The sequence below is a fragment of the Crocodylus siamensis genome, chromosome 2, assembly GCF_052110815.1.
Source record: "Crocodylus siamensis isolate JL-2025a chromosome 2, ASM5211081v1, whole genome shotgun sequence".
Taxonomy (NCBI): Eukaryota; Metazoa; Chordata; order Crocodylia; family Crocodylidae; genus Crocodylus; species Crocodylus siamensis.
This window is the reverse complement of record NC_143396.1, coordinates 289,755,890-289,772,475: the sequence shown is the minus strand read 5'-3', so window position 1 is coordinate 289,772,475 and position 16,586 is coordinate 289,755,890. Positions and strand designations below refer to the sequence as shown.

Genomic DNA, 16,586 nt, shown 5'->3' with positions numbered 1-16,586 from the left:
TACCTACCTCCTGCAAGAGTGGAGATGAGCCACACACTCATCAGAATTGTGTTCAGCCTTGACCCTGTGATGACACAGAGGGTATCTAAGTACTTCCCTGATGATGATTTTGGCAGAAACATCCCATGGTTTAAGAAGTTGCTGCCTTGACTTTCTTGGAAACATAAAAGACATTTTATTACAAACATCTCTCTGAGATGCACCTGCTCAGAAAACAAAAAACAGGTGCTGTGACTCATGCAATGATGCCTCTTATGGTTTAGGCCTTTTTACGCATTTCATTAAGTACTTGAAAACTGGACAGGAAACAGCAATTTATGTATTAACATTTTATTTAAACCAATACAAGCACCATGCTTAGCAAAAGGTTTGGTTTAAAAATAAACATGCAGTATGAACTAGCAGAGACTAAGTAGTGCATGGAAACTGTACCAGTTATTGACATTAACAGTTACATGGAATTGTTAAATTAACAACACTGACCATCAGTATTTCAAGCCTCCTTGATACCCTCTTCTATCTGCAGCATTGGGAATTTATCTTGGCATATGCTTAAGCAGCACACAGCAGCCTTTCTTTTGTTGCAAAGGGCCAAAGAAAGCAGCTGAGAATTTCCACTCATCTCTCATTACACCTTGTTTCTGCAGTAGTTCGAGCGGGATGTTTCAACACACATTTCAGTGTGCACAGAAATTATGGAGTGAAGATTGAAGGCAATTACTTTGCTCTTGCACATGACTCAGACCCTTAACATTATTTTAGGATGATTTTCAGAACTAAAGCTGGTTAGTTTTAAGATATAAAAATAGGATTGCAGTGGGAATATGCAAGACACTCCTTTGTGTGATACACGGAAAGGTGTAGATCCCACCCTTATTGCCATTTTGATCTATCAAGGGAGGCATACACAGTACTGGAAATACTAGTAAACCACCAAATATCAGCATTTAAACATTTTTATTCAAAAATCCAACAGCATCAGTCCATTTTATGAACAAACAACATGCAAACTCTCGTGCTACGTCAGTTTGGCCATTTTCTGATTAATGGGATTGCAAATGGGTATCCCTCATCCACTTGCCTTAAATATAAAACAGCCAAATTTAACGTTGCAAAAGCAGGGAGGGGCTCCCCATTCTGGAGAGCTTTAAGTCAAGTTTCTGGTCAGGGGCTGTTGCCATGGCAGTTATTCACTTCTGAGTAATAGAAGCCCATAAGAGAAAAAGCTGACAGAGCGAAACCTAGAACTACAATGGCTCCTCCACCTGTGATGATTTAAATACTATCCTGTCTTAACAGTCTGAATACTCTTTAGGTGTAAATGTGTTTTTTGGTCAGACAAGAATCATCACTAGTAGTTAAATTTGCCCAATAAGCAAAGTCAGAACTTACTGGCTTTCTGACTACTCGGAAAGGTTTACTGCCTGCTGATCTTAAGGGATTGCTGTAAAGAAAAAGCAGTTCTCAAGACAGGACTGGGCAGTTAACACGGCAGCATTACAAGTTGCACCTTTTGTGTGGACTGCACTGAGGTTAGTAATGCCTGCACTGAGTTATGAGAATCCTGAACACTGTCCTTGTAGCTTTTATCATTAGACAGCAAGCAGAAGCGTGTTAATACTGTACAAAACCTGTACAGTGCAGAAAGCCAGTGGCTTAGAGAGCCTGTAACTACTGCAGTTGCTTCACTTCTTTCACTGGAGAGTGAAGAAGAGAAACGAAGGAAGCACCCCTAGAGCCACCAGTGTTCGTAGGGATTCATGCATCCTATACATCACAAGCATCTTCAGATCACAAAGGCCCACATGATTTGGGGATGTGTACAAGGGTAAGCAAAGGGGCAAAAGCTCCTGGGGTGAAGCTGAGGTGGAAGACGGTAGAAGATGAGCCAGGAAGAGTGCCAGAAAGCTGAATGAGGTGTAGTGGAACAGCAAAAGAAAAACTAGGAAGACTCTGAGGGAGAAGCTTTTGGTTCAGGAATACAAGCAGGGGGCAACAGTGCAGAAGACTGGAAGCATCCCTTTTTAATTTCTCATCACCACTTGAATTCATTGGTATATTAATTTCAGTGAAAGAGAAACTCTTCCCAAAGAGGTCCCTTTTATTGACATAGATAAGGCTTCTGAAAACTATATGTCTGTCAACAGGAGCCGATTCTACTGGCCCAGGGGAAAAAAAAATAAAAATCAAAAAAAAAAAAAAAATCACATTTTTAGTTTAAGAAATATATATATAAAATCAGTCAGCTCTCTGTCGAAGAATGAGGAAATGGGTTTTTCCAGTTCAGTACAGTAAAACAGGAATCTTAGGGCATGTCTACACACCATGACGCAGTGCTATGCAGATGCCAGAAATAGCTTGGGAACTGAAAATCATATGGACACCTTAATCTGGGCATCGGGGCCAGACTAATACAGCTACACTGTTTTCAGTACCACCCGCATTCAGGCTGTAGTGCTGTGCAGAGATACTGGCCATGTAGACCCCACCCTCACTTCTTCCAGTTAGAAGATCTTCTAAGGAACACAATAGTTCTCAATTAGTTTTGGAGGAAAAAAGCCCAAATCCATATTGTGAATATATGAATGAGCAATAAAGGTGAAGTAAACAGTTACTGCCTCTGAAGACAAGTGTATGAGCTATGTGCAGATTTCTTGAAAAAACACTGCTATTTTGTATTTGCAAGTAAACATGTATTCCTTCAGCAAAGGTTTCACAGCACGAAATACTGGCCTCCTAGTTTGAGTCAGGATTCTCCTCATTAGACACAGATTATTAGGGCAGCTGTACTTTAAACAGCAGCTATCCCCAACTGGAAGCTGCACTTCAGAAGACACTTATTCAGAAGCACAAACACACCCACATAAGCTGTGAGACATGGTTACACAAATACCTTTTTGCCACTACATGGGTCAAACGGAATATCCCAGTTCAAACTATTCTACTTTTTTTATATAATATATAAAACAGACTCTTAAAAAGATGTCATTTATAAAAAGTTAAATACAATTTATATATTAGACTCTTTTGCTGTTTTGCCAAGGAGATGAACCATAACTAAGTGAAGACTAATTCGAGTTATTCAAGCTGGAATGTAATGTTGATTGACAAACAATTAAGAGTCAGGAAACTGTCTTTCATTAAAAAAAATACACAGTAGTTACAAACCGCCAAAGTCTCTCACAAAAATAAGACCATTTTGAAGTCAAATGACTCAAAAAATATGAAAATAACTGAACCACTGGACCCCCAGGCCTTTGTTAAAGGTGGCAGTCAATTGGAATTTTTTTTCTTTGGGGGAGGTGGGGGGGACAGGAATATTTCAAAGGTTTGTTTCATTTTTTACATGTCAGTCGCACCATGAGGCACTAGGAAACATGTTACTTGGACCCTTTAACAAAAGTCACTCTTCAAATGTGGAGTAAGTGGCAGTGTAAAATTGTTAGTTTCAAGCTAACAATGTAAAGGCACACAGCATTAACAGGTGTTCATCTGACAAAAGGATGTGAATTAAGAGGTCAATTTACGGACAAAGTCTTCTATGAGAGAGACATGGAATGGATGTAACCAGCAGTGTAATTGAGCCCTTGAGTTATAGTCTTGGTGAAATTAGGCTATTTTCTGTAAGTCCTGGTCAGTCATGATTCTACCCTGAATTGTAGTTAGACTAACTTATAAGCAACTGAGATAGTCATTGGAATTACAGAGTCAGTCGTGAAAGCTTGAGGAAAAAAAAAAAAGTTATTAGGACAAAAAGGCTACTTTTTTTGTAGTACAAATATTCAGCTTCAGTTAGTATTAAACACTTCCACAGACTAGCTTGGGAAATTCAAAAGCCATAAAGTCAAAGTTTCATAAGATCAAAACAGATTGTCATGTACTATTTTCATATATAAACAGTACAGAATATCTGCCAAAAGGGTGTATTTGCAGCTCAGAAAGTTAGTGTCAGATTCTGAGTTATATTTGTAAATAGCTACAAATTTTGAATGGTAGTAGTAATAGATATCAATCATGAGAGTGCAAAAGAGTCCCTGCATACAAGCATTCCCTTAAGGTACAAATAAGACAATACTTTGCAAAGTGTTGTTAAGTCAAGGAGACAAACCTTCCCCTCCTTGTAGAAACTTTGCATAAGAGATATTCTGCAGGAAACTGTTGTAAATACAGTGCATTTAGGCATAAGTATTCATGTCTGGTTCCAGTATTGTCAGGATGGTACATAAATACTTAATACAGAGGTTCTGTTAGTGAAAGTAGCCCAATTTCTCACGCAGCCATTCTTCAGTTAGGTCTTCTGTATTTCTTATCTCAAACACCTAAACAAAATTGCAAAATCAAGCAGACATTTATATTCTATTACTTGGAAAGCAGAGAGGCATCATGTAACCCCTCCACTGATGCAATACAGCAGCACTGTAAACACAGCATGATGAACACGGAATTGTGTTCACATGCTCTTTCACGTACATTTTTCCAAAGGCAGGTTAACATCCTAGAATAGAGAGAGGCATAAGGCTATGCAGGACCCTAGGTGGCAGGATGTGTTCAAGTTAATTTGTATTACAGATGTCCATAATTTCTGTTTCTGGATTTCCTACCCGTTTGTAGTGAAGATACAGTATCTGAACAATACCCAAGAATGCCATTTCAGAGTAATTTAAAATATTATGTTGATACGTACAGAATTATAATCCAAGAAGATCTCTATTTTTTTAAAGTTAACCATCCACTGCTCTAAATTAATGTTGAAGCACTTGGAGTGCACTCCATCCAAATTCTAGTTAAGTGGTAGGAGACACCCACAAAAGTTAAATCACCAAATTATTTTGTTCATTTGGTACTGGAAGGTAGAGGAGAGGTATATAGTCAAATATTAAGCTCACAAACACTGTGAATTTTTCCAAAAGTTCTTTAAAAAAAAAAAAGAGGTCCTGAACCAGCTGATTAAACCAAAGCACAAAGTATTCCATCACCCTTGTCAATAAAAGTCTAGTAGAAGAGTAATTTTTGACCTGATAATGCCATATGCCAAGTCAGGCTGTACTACATCGCTCTAGCTAAAGTCCTTGGGTTTTGCACTAGTGAATTACTACCTTCTTAAAGGTAGTCAATAGCTCAGCAATTAGTTTTGCCTCAACAGCAAGCGCACAGAGCTCTCTTTCATCCAATGCAAGCAAGCTAAGTCTGAAGCAGACAAACTGCAAGTTAGAATTATTAGCAAATAGGAAAAATGCCCTGTATCCTAACAGCAATCAGGATATTTTACTATAATATTCAGTCTAAATTTGAAGTTGTGCCAATTTCAACAAAGTTTAAGGACATATGAGGACAGGAGGCCAATAATATCAACTAAGAGTAGGGGGATTCAAAGAAGTTATTTATGAATAAGTTGCCAGTGAACTTACTTTTTGGCTGGCATGAATTGCCTTATTAACCCTTTTCTTAATAATCCCTACATTTTAAGATTCATTATTAGATTGTCCCCTTGTTTCCACTTTGGCTTTGTCATCCTTATCTTACTTTCTAGCCTTGCTGGCCCCCATCTCTGAACACCAATTTTTGTGTTCAGTCTGTTGTTTCCTGAACTATTGATTGTTGAGTAAAAAGATGAAACAAGATCAATATTATAGCGTCAAACAGCAAAACAGAAGCCAAGCTAATATGCCAAGACCCAGAGATACAGAGCGAGTCAATTAAGTCAAGTCAGGTGGAAGTCAGTGGGAGAAGGCAAGAGCAGAAGCAAAAAAGAAGTGGCTTCAGGGAGAGAACAGTTTAGCAAGAGGAATAAATGTTTTCGCTCGATCTGAGCCTTCAAGAGGCCGAGACTACACCTCCCCGTTAGGCAGACGGGGATCAACACCATGACTACATCTAAAACAGGGCTAGTTTCGGGACAAGAGACAATCATCCCCTCCAATTTGCACCTGGCCATTCTTTCAAAATGCTTTCACATTGGCAAAAGAGGTGTTTGTAAACAAAGAGGGGGAAAAAAAAAATCACCAGCAGAGCCGGTCTCTGGGCTTTCCCCTCTTACATGGGAAGTCTGGGCAGTCTTCCAACTGACCAGAGGGATGAGCTGCTTGTAGTATGAGCTCCCCCTTGAGCCCAGGAAAACTTTCACCACTCAGCATCAGAAAAGCAGGCTACAATTTTCAGGCCTTCCTGACTCAGAACCCAAGGTTCCTGCTGTATTATGTACCAACAGTAACTTGGCCTCTTTTCTTGGAAAATGGAAAAGTACATTTCTTTCAGTTGATCAGTAAGTTATACCTTGGTGAGTTCAGCTGTTTGTACAAGTTTATTCTTGCTTCCAGCATACATCATCTGTTGCTCAGGCTTACACCCTGTAGTGCGGGGGAGGGACAGAAAAGAGAGGAGAGGAAAGCAAAGCTGTATTTAACAGACATTTTTTACTACAATCCTTTAACACTACAGAGCTTACACCTTCAACAGTATGCAGGAATCTCTGCCTGGCAGGGACCAATTCCTTTTGAAGCATCAAAGTAAAACTAAGAAAAAAATACCATATCAGTATTTATGAAGTAATAACAAGCAAGGCTGAAGTGGCAGCCTCATCAACAGGTATCTGTACTTCTGCTTAACAGTGAACTGAAAGAATACAAGATATCAACTTATGCCACTGTGGAGTTTCTTTATAGTGCAATTCAAACTGCATAGCCAGCAAAGCAGAAATCTGAATCCCCTTTCTTCCTACTACATTATACAGAAGTGCTGATCCACTGGAAACCAAATTTGCCTTTGCTACCATTTCTGAAGGACTTATCTTCCCAAAAAGCATAGAAGTAGTTTGCAATGAAGCCGTTATCTGTCTGGATCTAACCAATGCTGCTTTCAAAATATCTACTTTCAGGGCAAAGAAATATTCAGCTGCCATGGAAAAATATGTATCATCTTATTGAACTCAGTAAGCTATTTTCTAGAAAAAGATTACTTTGGATATTTATGTAGCTTTAAAATCAGACTGTTTCACTGGGAAGTAGGAGTAGAAAGGGGGTGGGGACGGGACATTTAGGCAGTCTTCAAGATAGCAGCAGTTCATTTATGTAACTAGTTGAAGGTCTTTCATTAAGTATTTTACTGCTGTTCAGCTTCTCAGACAGCAGAGCCTTGTCAGCACTACTGTAAGCATGGCTTATGACTTCTGCTACCAAAATTCACTATCAAGCACAGAGAAAGATCTTTTATGCTAAACTCTTCCACCCACCTGGCTATTCTAGGTCTGCAGAGTAATTTAGGGTAAAATAAATGCAATCAACTCATCTCTTAGGACCTAGAGGATAACAATGTAATCCAATAATCCTAAAAGCTGCCCTTTTACTATTCAAAACCTGCAGCCCAATATCAAAGCATTAATTTGTCTCTACATATTAACAGAACTCGGAGCAAGACAGAAGTGCAGTGGCTTTGCACACCCCTATCCCAGATGCTACTTTACTCCTAGTGCCAGTGAAGGCAGCCTTAGAGTTACTCCAACAAACTCCAGCATTACAATAGTTTTTTTGACAGCGGGAATAGTTGAGACAACCTCCTCTACAAGGTATAATGCAAAGCCCTCTTCATACTTGACAAGGACTTCCCTCTAGTAACTCCTTGAAGATCACACATGGTACTTCGCAGAGCCTCCATGCCAGGGTTGGCAGAGAATGGGCCACTTTGAAGAACTGAGCCTACGTGTGAAAACCTTGAGTCTTCAGAAGAGCAAGATGGAATTGCTTAATACTTCCTTGCAAATAAAGGACTTTCACATTTATAAATCACACAGCATCAAGAATGGTAGCTGCTCACTCACCAACAGGACTGGAGAAGATGAAGCACAGTGGATAAGAAACTCTTCCATCCTCATGCTCATACTTGTAGCTATACACAATGAATGTTTTTATAAGGTTAAAGAAACTTAAGAAAACAAAGATCTGAGAGCATCATCCCCAAAGTTAGCAAAGTTTATATAAATAAAAATAAGTTGCTTAAACAGGTAGAAGATGAGATGGAATTTAACCATCTCCATTTCTTAATTCTGAAATATGTTTCATCTGCTGTAGGACCTTACTTCTTCTATCCCAGGGGGTGTCAACTGGGGGTATGCGTACTCCTGGGGGTACTTGGGAAGGCTCCAGGGGGTATGTGGCAGTGATGCAGAGAAGAGGAGGTACTTGGGAAGTGTGCCACCCCACACTGCCCCTGCCTGCCACCATGCATCTGCTGCCACGGCAGTACCCTCCTCCCCACTGTCAACTAGCTGCCAGGGCATCCCCTTCCCCTGCTCATCAGCTGGCTGCCAGGAGACCCGCCTGTGCTTATCCAGGGGGTACAGTCCAGGAGAGGTACCCACCAGAAGGGGTACACTCCATAAAAAAGGTTAAAAACCCCTGTTCTATACTAAACACCTACCACATTACATAGGAATCTATTAAAATTTATAGGTTTCAGTCCTTTAGTATTCTTCTTTTCACTATACCCTACCTCCAACCCCCATCTTTCCCAGATTCCTTTTCTAGTGTTTTAAAAATCCATCCAATTTAGCCAACTGCTTGTGATGTTTTACCTCTTCCATGCTCTCTCAACAGATTGTTGTTTTTATAAAGCAAGGGAAACAGCCATGAGGCACTCTTTATGGACCAAATATTAAGTTTCCAGATGCTTTGCCAACAGTTAAAATAAAGAGTCATGGCTTAAAAAACAAAAACAAAAAAAAAAAACCCATAATTTAAATCATTCTGCAAAAGAGATGAGCAAGAATGGCAACGGCCAGTAGACTGGCTTCTAAGGACATGAGAGGCAGAAGTCAATTCATAAGAGTTGCTGTATTTGCTTCATTTCTTTCCTTCTGTTATCATTTCTATCAGTTTAAAAACACAGATTAGGACTCCTATAGACATATCAAGGGAGATGCAAGTATGCCTAGTGGACAGGGTCTTCCCTCACTCACTCGAGTGCAACTCCCCCTACAGTTGGGAAGTCAGTGGAAGATGTAAATCAAGCAACTGTGGGTAAATTAGACCCTGGCTGTTTTGCAACAGAAATTGAGAGTAGATTCATAGCAGTTTACATTAATAAACTGAAGGCCTAGAGCAGACCAACTTTCCTGTTTGCATACAGAAAGATGTATCCTGACATTTATTAAAAAATGGACATTTTACTTTACACAAACTAAAGATAAAAATCAAATTAGCAATTATACTACAATTCTGTGAAAGTAAGGAAGTCTTAAAGACTTTACTACATCTTTGTACAAATAAATCTGTGTTAAGTAGGGGATATGAATGCAAGGTACATATGCAAGTGTGAGAATCACTATTGAACAGGAATGTGGAGAATTACTGTAACAGAATCTCACAGTACACAAACAACTGCTTTAAAGAAACAGTTGAAAACTTCAATATATTTTAGACATCATTCTTCAGTGAAGAAGATTTAATGCTAGCAACAGAAGGATATCGAGGTTGTCTCTCAGGTAGCTCATCTTTTAGTTCATCAGGAGAAATACCCTGGCAATATTGGAAACATAAGCAATATTTAGCCAAGTGAGTAAAGGCTACAGCACCAAGGATGAAAAACTACTGTAAAAATGCAGTGGCACAGGTAGTTTAACTGAAGACAATATTGCACAAAATTATTAAAGCATCTTTGGAAAAAAAAAAGTCCAGAGAATAACCAGCGATATGAACTGTGCTCTTGAAATTTAATACTTTGTTTTTGTTCATGAGAGACCAGTTTTTGGGCTAGTGAACAGTCAGGTCTATTAAAATAGCTAATACCTCCCTCTCCAAAATATTACAGCAAATTTCAGTGTGCTGGGAATGAAGGAAAGCCAATTCAAGTCACTTTATTAAGTTTTTTTTTCTTCCCCCATAGCTAGTAGAGTTGGAAGGGACCTGAGCAGATCATCATGTCTGACCCCCTGCCATGGCCGGAAAGAGCACTGGGGTCAAACAACCCTGGCGAGGTGTTCATCCAGCCTCCTCTTAAAGACCCCCAGGGTAGCAGCCAGCACCACTTCTCTTGGAAATTGGCCCCAGGTCCTAACCCCGATAGTGAAGTAGCGCCTCCTAATATCTAGCCTAGACCTACCCTCTGCCAGCTTGTGACTGTTATTCCTGGTCACTCCTGGTCATGCTCGGGGGAACAGGGACTCCCCCAATGCCTGCTGGTCCCCCCTGACTAGTTTGTAACAGGCCACTAGATCCCCCCCTCAGCCTTCTCTTGTGGAGGTTGAACAGGTTCAGGTCCCTTAACCTCTCCTTGTAGGGCCTGCCCTGCTGACTCCTGATCATGCGAGTGGCCCTCCTCTGGACCCTCTCCATGTTGTTCACATCCCTCTTGAAGTGCGGCGCCCAGAACTGGACACAGTAATCCAACTGCAGCATAGAGGCGGAGGATCACCTCCTTGGACCTGCTTGAGATGCATCTGTGGATGCATGACAAGGTATGGTTGGCCTTCCTGACCAGGTCCCCACGCTGTCAGCCCATATTCGTTTTGGCATCAATCATGACTCCAAGATCCTTTTCTGCCTCTGCACTGACGAGAAGGGAGTTCCCCAGCCTGTAGGTATGCTGCTGGTTCTTCCTCCCCAGGTGCAGCACCCTGCACCTGTCACCATTGAAACTCATCCTGTTCTCATCCGCCCACCCCTATAACCTGTCTAGGTCCAATTACAGCCTATTTCTCCCTTCTAGCATGCCCACCTCTCCCCACATCTTAGTGTCGTCTGCGACTTTTCCCTCTGCACATCACAAAAGGCTACCTGTTGGACTGAACCCAATATACTTAGGCCCCTCAATCCTCTGCAGTTCTTAACTTCTAATTGTTGGCACATCAATTTAGTCTGTAGCATGCAGATCAGCAAATATCCCTCCACAAAGGCCTTCTCATTTACAATATAATTTCATCAACAAATTTCAATCTTAAGGCATTTTACTTGGCTAATTAACAAAACTCAATTGCTTCTTTACAGCTACACCATTAATAAAAATTTAAGCTTTAGATGCAGTGACCATGCATTTGAAATAATGCTAGTGATCCATATGAGATGAAGATCTGAGAACAAAATTGAAATGAAAGGCAAGCACCTGAGGCAGCAATACACAGCAGGCTGAAGATATTCTTATTTACAATTCATGAAAAAACAAACCTCATGCTCCTCATCCAGTACCACCAGCTGCTTATCCTTGTCAATCTTCACTGTAAGAAACACACAACACAACACAGGTGACCTACTTTCTATAAAAGACTTCTCTACATAAACCTTGCTCATTTATTTGAAGGCTAAAACTAGTCATTTAAAGGGGGGGTGGAAAAAAAAAGAGAGAGAGAAACAAGCATAAAATTCTTCAGCAGTATCCTACCTCTTCCCACTGCACTAATATTATGCTTTTCTCCTCCTGCAGTCCCGGCCTACCCCAAGCAGGACAGGAAAGACATGTGCTTGACTGTGGCACCTTGGATCACTCAGCCATGCTGACAGCACAAGTCACAATGAGTCGCTGATGTCATGCCAAATCACTTAACTATGTGTACACAGGAGCACAGGGTTGTGCCTCTTGCTGCTACCCCTGCCTGCAGGGGAAGGGTGGCAGGGGAGTGGGGAGCTGGGAGCAAACAGCTTTTTGTGCCCCCCGCTGTGGCCTGCCATGCCAGGTTCTAACGCTGCTTTGCGGAAGAGGCGAGAGCAGCACAGCGGGGAGCACTGCCAGTACGTGCTGACTCCCTGGAGTCTAGGAAGACAGGCAGCAGACATTTGAAGCTGGCCCAGGTTCTGGATAGCAGCTGATAGCCACAGAGTGCAGGCTGGTTGCAGCAGGGCTTCCATGGGAGCAGCCTGGGTTCCATGGCTATCAGCAGCTACCCCATAGCCAGGGACGGCTACAGCCAGGAGGCTACAAAGAGCTCCTGCTTCCCTAGCCCTAACACATACCAAGGAAAATGGCCTTGCATGCCATGTGCAACACGTGTGCCGGAGGTTGCCAACCCCTGTACTAGAAGCACAGTCTATGTCATCCTGCTGCAGCAGGTCAACATGATCAAAGAGACTTCTTATAAGACCTTGAAACTTTTGTTGGCAGTGGTTTTAGCTTACTTATAATGGCAGCATTGTTGGTTTCCCTACGAAACCGGAATCTCCTCAACTTCTCCACCAGGTCTTCAGCAACATCACAAACAACAAGAGATTCACTCTACACAGGAGGGGGGAAAAAAAAGAAAAGAATTGTTTAAATTTTAATCCCCCGTCTCCACTAGAACAATGAGAACAACATGCAATCCAGGTGTAGATACAAGTATCAAGCCCTGTGAAAGCAGACTTCTGGTATAAGAAAACAGAACTCATCTCATTTCTTAGAAGGTCACGATGATTCTTAACTAATCAGAAATGTAAGAACCACATGTTAGTTACAGATAGTTATATATTCTCAATTCCTAAAGTCAGAAAATTACTTCTATACAGGCCGTCCTCAGATTTATGACACAATTAGTTTCTAAAAACTGTCCCAAGTCAAAACATTGCAACTTGGAACTAATTTTCTCATAAGAAACAATGTTATAAATGGGGGACTGGTTCCTGAACCAAGGCCCGATACCCTATTTTCACCAAAGATACCCCAGAATTTTGTACACGATCAATTATAGATGAGTAATACATCTACATTAATGTACCGCAAATAGCAATCACATTGATTTAGAAAGACTTCTCCGAGGTGACTTTGCTGGATGTTTTGAAGGGTTCTTGGCTGGAGTCTTCTCAGGAGTCCTGGCTGCAGGTTTTTCTGGAGTCTCGTCTGCTTTCTTAAAAAAAAGTGTCCAAGGAAGTTTGGACAGACTTTATCCAGGGAGATGAGCAACGCAGCGAACTTGTTCGCTGGCATGGCGTTGCATTGGATCAAGCGTCGTAAAGTCGAACTGACATCAGAAAGTCAAAATAGGGCATCAATTTATAAAAGTTGTAAGTGTGAAACATTGTAACTTGAAACGTAAGTCGAGAACTGCCAGTACATTCATTTTATCAAGTGACCCTATGCCTGTAACTTAGGGCTGAAGGCAGAGCTTCAAATCTTTTTGCAAGTCTGGTTCTGAAATGAGATGGCTTCATAAAACTTGCACTGCATTTGCTATTGTATACTTTGACTGTTTAGAGCAGGGGGAACTAGTATTGCAACCAGAGGCAGCAGCGTCATGTATTCAGATTTATATCCAAAAAGGGCTTGAAATTAGAGGGCTGCTGGGTGTTAAACACAGAAGTATCGCTTTGAACTTTCAAACTTCACCCATGTGGGGAGCATTTAACAAGACCTACGAGTCAGGTAACACACGCTTACATTTCAGAGTAATTTAAAATCAACACAGTAATTTAAAATCTCCCCCCACCACCTCTGACCTCTTTACTATTCACTCCAGCCAGGAAGGGTGAACACCAACTGCAGACCCTTCCTCAGTCTGACAAGAGATTTTTAAACCCAAGAAGATGGCTAAGAAAATGCTTCCCAACTAATTTAAGTTGGTCTAATAAAAGAGATCAGGTTCACCTGAAGCACCTCACCTGTCCCACACACTTGCTCTCCCTTTCGTTCATGGTAGTTTTTGAAACCAATATTTGGAGGCACCTAAAACGAGCTCCGGCCCCTAGTGGGTGGAGGGGAGGAGCGATCTATGAACCGCCCCTTTAGCTGGGACGGTCTAGTGGGGGATGGACTAGCGGTCCCTTCCGACCCTAACTGAAATAAGCAGCCCCGCTTATTATAATGCTTATTTTTAAGCTACGCAAACCAATCTGTATCCGCATAAAACGACTGGGGGGGGCACCCTTCCTATACACGTTCGTCCAAACACTGGGGGGGGGGGGAGAGGAATTTCCCACCTTTTTCTCCTTTTAAAGCTGGACCCATGTGAACAGTTTGCTCCTCACCCTTACGCGAAGGGCCGCCCCTCCTTCAGCACCCCCTGCCTGCCTTTCTCCACCGCGGGAAGACACCAGCCGTGGCCCCGCTACTCCACGCCCGCCCCCTAGCAGGACCGCGACCCCCCAGCCGCTCACCATCGTGCCCCGGCCACGCTGCTACCCTCGCGCTATGACACCGACCACCGACCCCTTCTCACGGCAACCGGCCCCCGCTGCGCCTGCGCCTGCGCCGCCCCCCCCCCCAGCCAATCAGAGCGTCGTAGTGCTACCGGGCGCGGAAGGAGTCAAGGCTTGTCCCTCATGGGACTTGTATGCGGGGGGGGGCGGGGGAGGGGCACAGGCCACAAGCCAATCAGAGTCGTCGGTTGAGCGGCACTACGGAGAGAGGGAGGGGTCCAAAAGCTGCGCGGCGGATGTGTACGAGAGGAAGGAGGGGGGCGGGGCATAGGTCTCGAGCCAATCAATCAGAGGCGTCGGCTGACCTGGCTTGGGGCTACGGGAAGCGGGGGGGGTCGTGTTTCTTTCCTGCGGATGACACGGGCGGAGTACGGGGGCGCGGGGAATGGGCCTAGAACCAATCAGAGGCGTCGGTTGAGCTGGCACTACGGGGAGTGGGATGGGTCACGTCGCTGCCCTCACAGGAGGCGTATGCGGGGGAGCGGGGCCGTGCATAGGCCTCAAGCCAATCAGAGGCGCCAGCTGAGCGGGCCTCGGGCTATGGACAGCGGGAGGGGTCACGTTATTTCCCCGCGAATGGAACTGGAGGGGCACGAGCCTCGAGCCAATCAGAGGTGCGGGCCCGCGCTGCCCAGCTTCCACGGGGCGTGATTGGTCGCGTCCTGCCCCGCGCGGGCTGTGCGCTGTACGACGCCAAGCATTGCGTGACGTCATCAGACAATGCGTGACGTCAGCATGGCCGAATCTTGTTCTTAAAAATCTGTGCTTTGGGACCGTGAAAAACATAGCTCTTTACAATATTTCTATATTTATATCTATATATATGTATATATGTATAGAAATATAAACTTATATAAAAGAAAAAACTAAGGTTTTCACATTCCCGAAACACAGACATTAAGGATGAAAATCATGAGCGTGGGCAACGCTGGGGCCCGAGGCCAGAGTATAGCGTGCTGCTGCCTAGCAAAGCACAGAGCCGTTGCATCAGGAGCGGCTGCCGGGGCTCCTCGGCGCAGAAAGGAGACGGCGGAGGGGGGACAAGATGGGGTCCGTGACATCATGGGTGCAGGGCTGGTACCCACCAAGTGCCAGGACACCGGGACTAGGGGCATCCACTGAGATGAGGAGGGGTCGGGTGTAAAACTCACGAGAGAAAGGACTTTTTTTTACAAATCATGGAGTTAACTTATGGAGCTCATTCGAGGCCATCGCAGAAGTGCCTGTCAGATTCCAGCAAATCTGCAATTTCTGCCAAATACCTTGTCACAAGGATTGCTCTTTTATTTTTCTGTAGTTAAAACACAAATGAAAGCGGAGGTTGGCATTTTCCGAGGTTTGCCTTGAGTCCAAAATGGTTGGGAACTGCTGGAATACACTTCACAGACATTAGGGTTGAAAGGGACCTCATAAAATCATCGAGTCCAGCCCCGAGTGCAGACAATTGCAAATTGCTAGTAGTTGCAAGCACTTTGGGAGGTGGGATTAACTTTCAAAATTATGTTGATAATTTGGAGAAATATTTGGGGGAAAAAGAAGTTGCAATTCATTACAGATAAAGGTAAAGTACTTCCCATAGGCAGGAGTAATAAATAGCACAAAAAGAAGATGGGGAACCACTGGCTAGCAGCAGTTTTTCAGGAAAGGATCTGGGGATTATGGAGAATTACAAATTGAATGGGAGAAAATAATTCACACATTTACACAGAAAGCCAGTGCTGTATTGGGATGTATAAAAAAGAGCGTTGTATATAAGATGTACTGAGTAATCCTTCAACTACCCAACTGGAGTACTGGGTGTAGCCTTGGACACCCTGCTACAAGAAAGATGTGCACCAACTACAGACAGGACAGTACAAAGGACTGGACGTCTGAAAAACATGGCCTGTGTGGAAAGGTTGAATGAGTGAAAGGATGGGTCTGTTTAGAGAAGAGAAGGCTGAGGGGAGACATGATCAAATATGCAGAGAGGAAGGTAATTAAACTGTTCCCCCGTCCTCCGGGGATAGGAGGACGAGTAACTGGCTTCAATTTCAGCAAGGGCGTTCTAGGTTAGCCATCAGGAAAACGCTGCTAACTAAAAGTATGGTCAAGCCCTGGACTAAATTGCTGAGAAAGGTTGTGGCATATCCATCATCGGAGGGTTTTACGAACAGATTAGATCAATGTCAGGAAAGGTTGTGGGTGATCTGCCTCGGGGCAGAGGAATGGACTAGATGACCCCTCAAGGTCCTTTCTAGCCCTATTTTCTACAATCAACACTGTCACAACATCCCCACGGACTGTACAGGCCACAAGTCCCTGGCCAATTGCTGCAGTTTTAAAATAACATCTGCTCATTTCTCCTAAAGGTTTCTTCTTTCCCCTGCTGCTGTGTGAAACATCAGTGTAAACACAGGGAGCAGTGAGCAGCTCAGGAGAAAAATTAAATTTCAAGCAGGCTTTTGTAAAATGCACGTGCATATAGGAAGCAAATGGATAAAGAGATTTTTTTCC

At 43.1% G+C, this 16,586-nt stretch overlaps 1 protein-coding gene across 2 annotated transcripts; it reads right to left on the bottom strand.

Annotated features, from left to right (window-relative positions):
• Positions 1 to 291: 291 nt before the first annotated feature.
• On the bottom strand, positions 292 to 14,222 carry GMFB (glia maturation factor beta). 2 transcript variants are annotated; one of them, XM_090034383.1, is made up of 7 exons: positions 14,049 to 14,222; positions 12,099 to 12,195; positions 11,154 to 11,203; positions 9,460 to 9,509; positions 7,814 to 7,896; positions 6,274 to 6,347; positions 292 to 4,319 (listed from the first exon to the last, which is right to left on the bottom strand). In XM_090034383.1, the coding sequence occupies exons 1-7, from the start codon at positions 14,049 to 14,051 to the stop codon at positions 4,248 to 4,250; spliced, it is 429 nt and encodes a 142-aa protein (XP_089890509.1). In that variant the 5' UTR covers positions 14,052 to 14,222; the 3' UTR covers positions 292 to 4,247. The 2 variants fall into 2 exon arrangements, with proteins under 2 accessions (XP_089890509.1, XP_089890508.1); XM_090034382.1 differs by lacking the exon at positions 14,049 to 14,222 and adding an exon at positions 13,554 to 13,713.
• Positions 14,223 to 16,586: the final 2,364 nt, after the last annotated feature.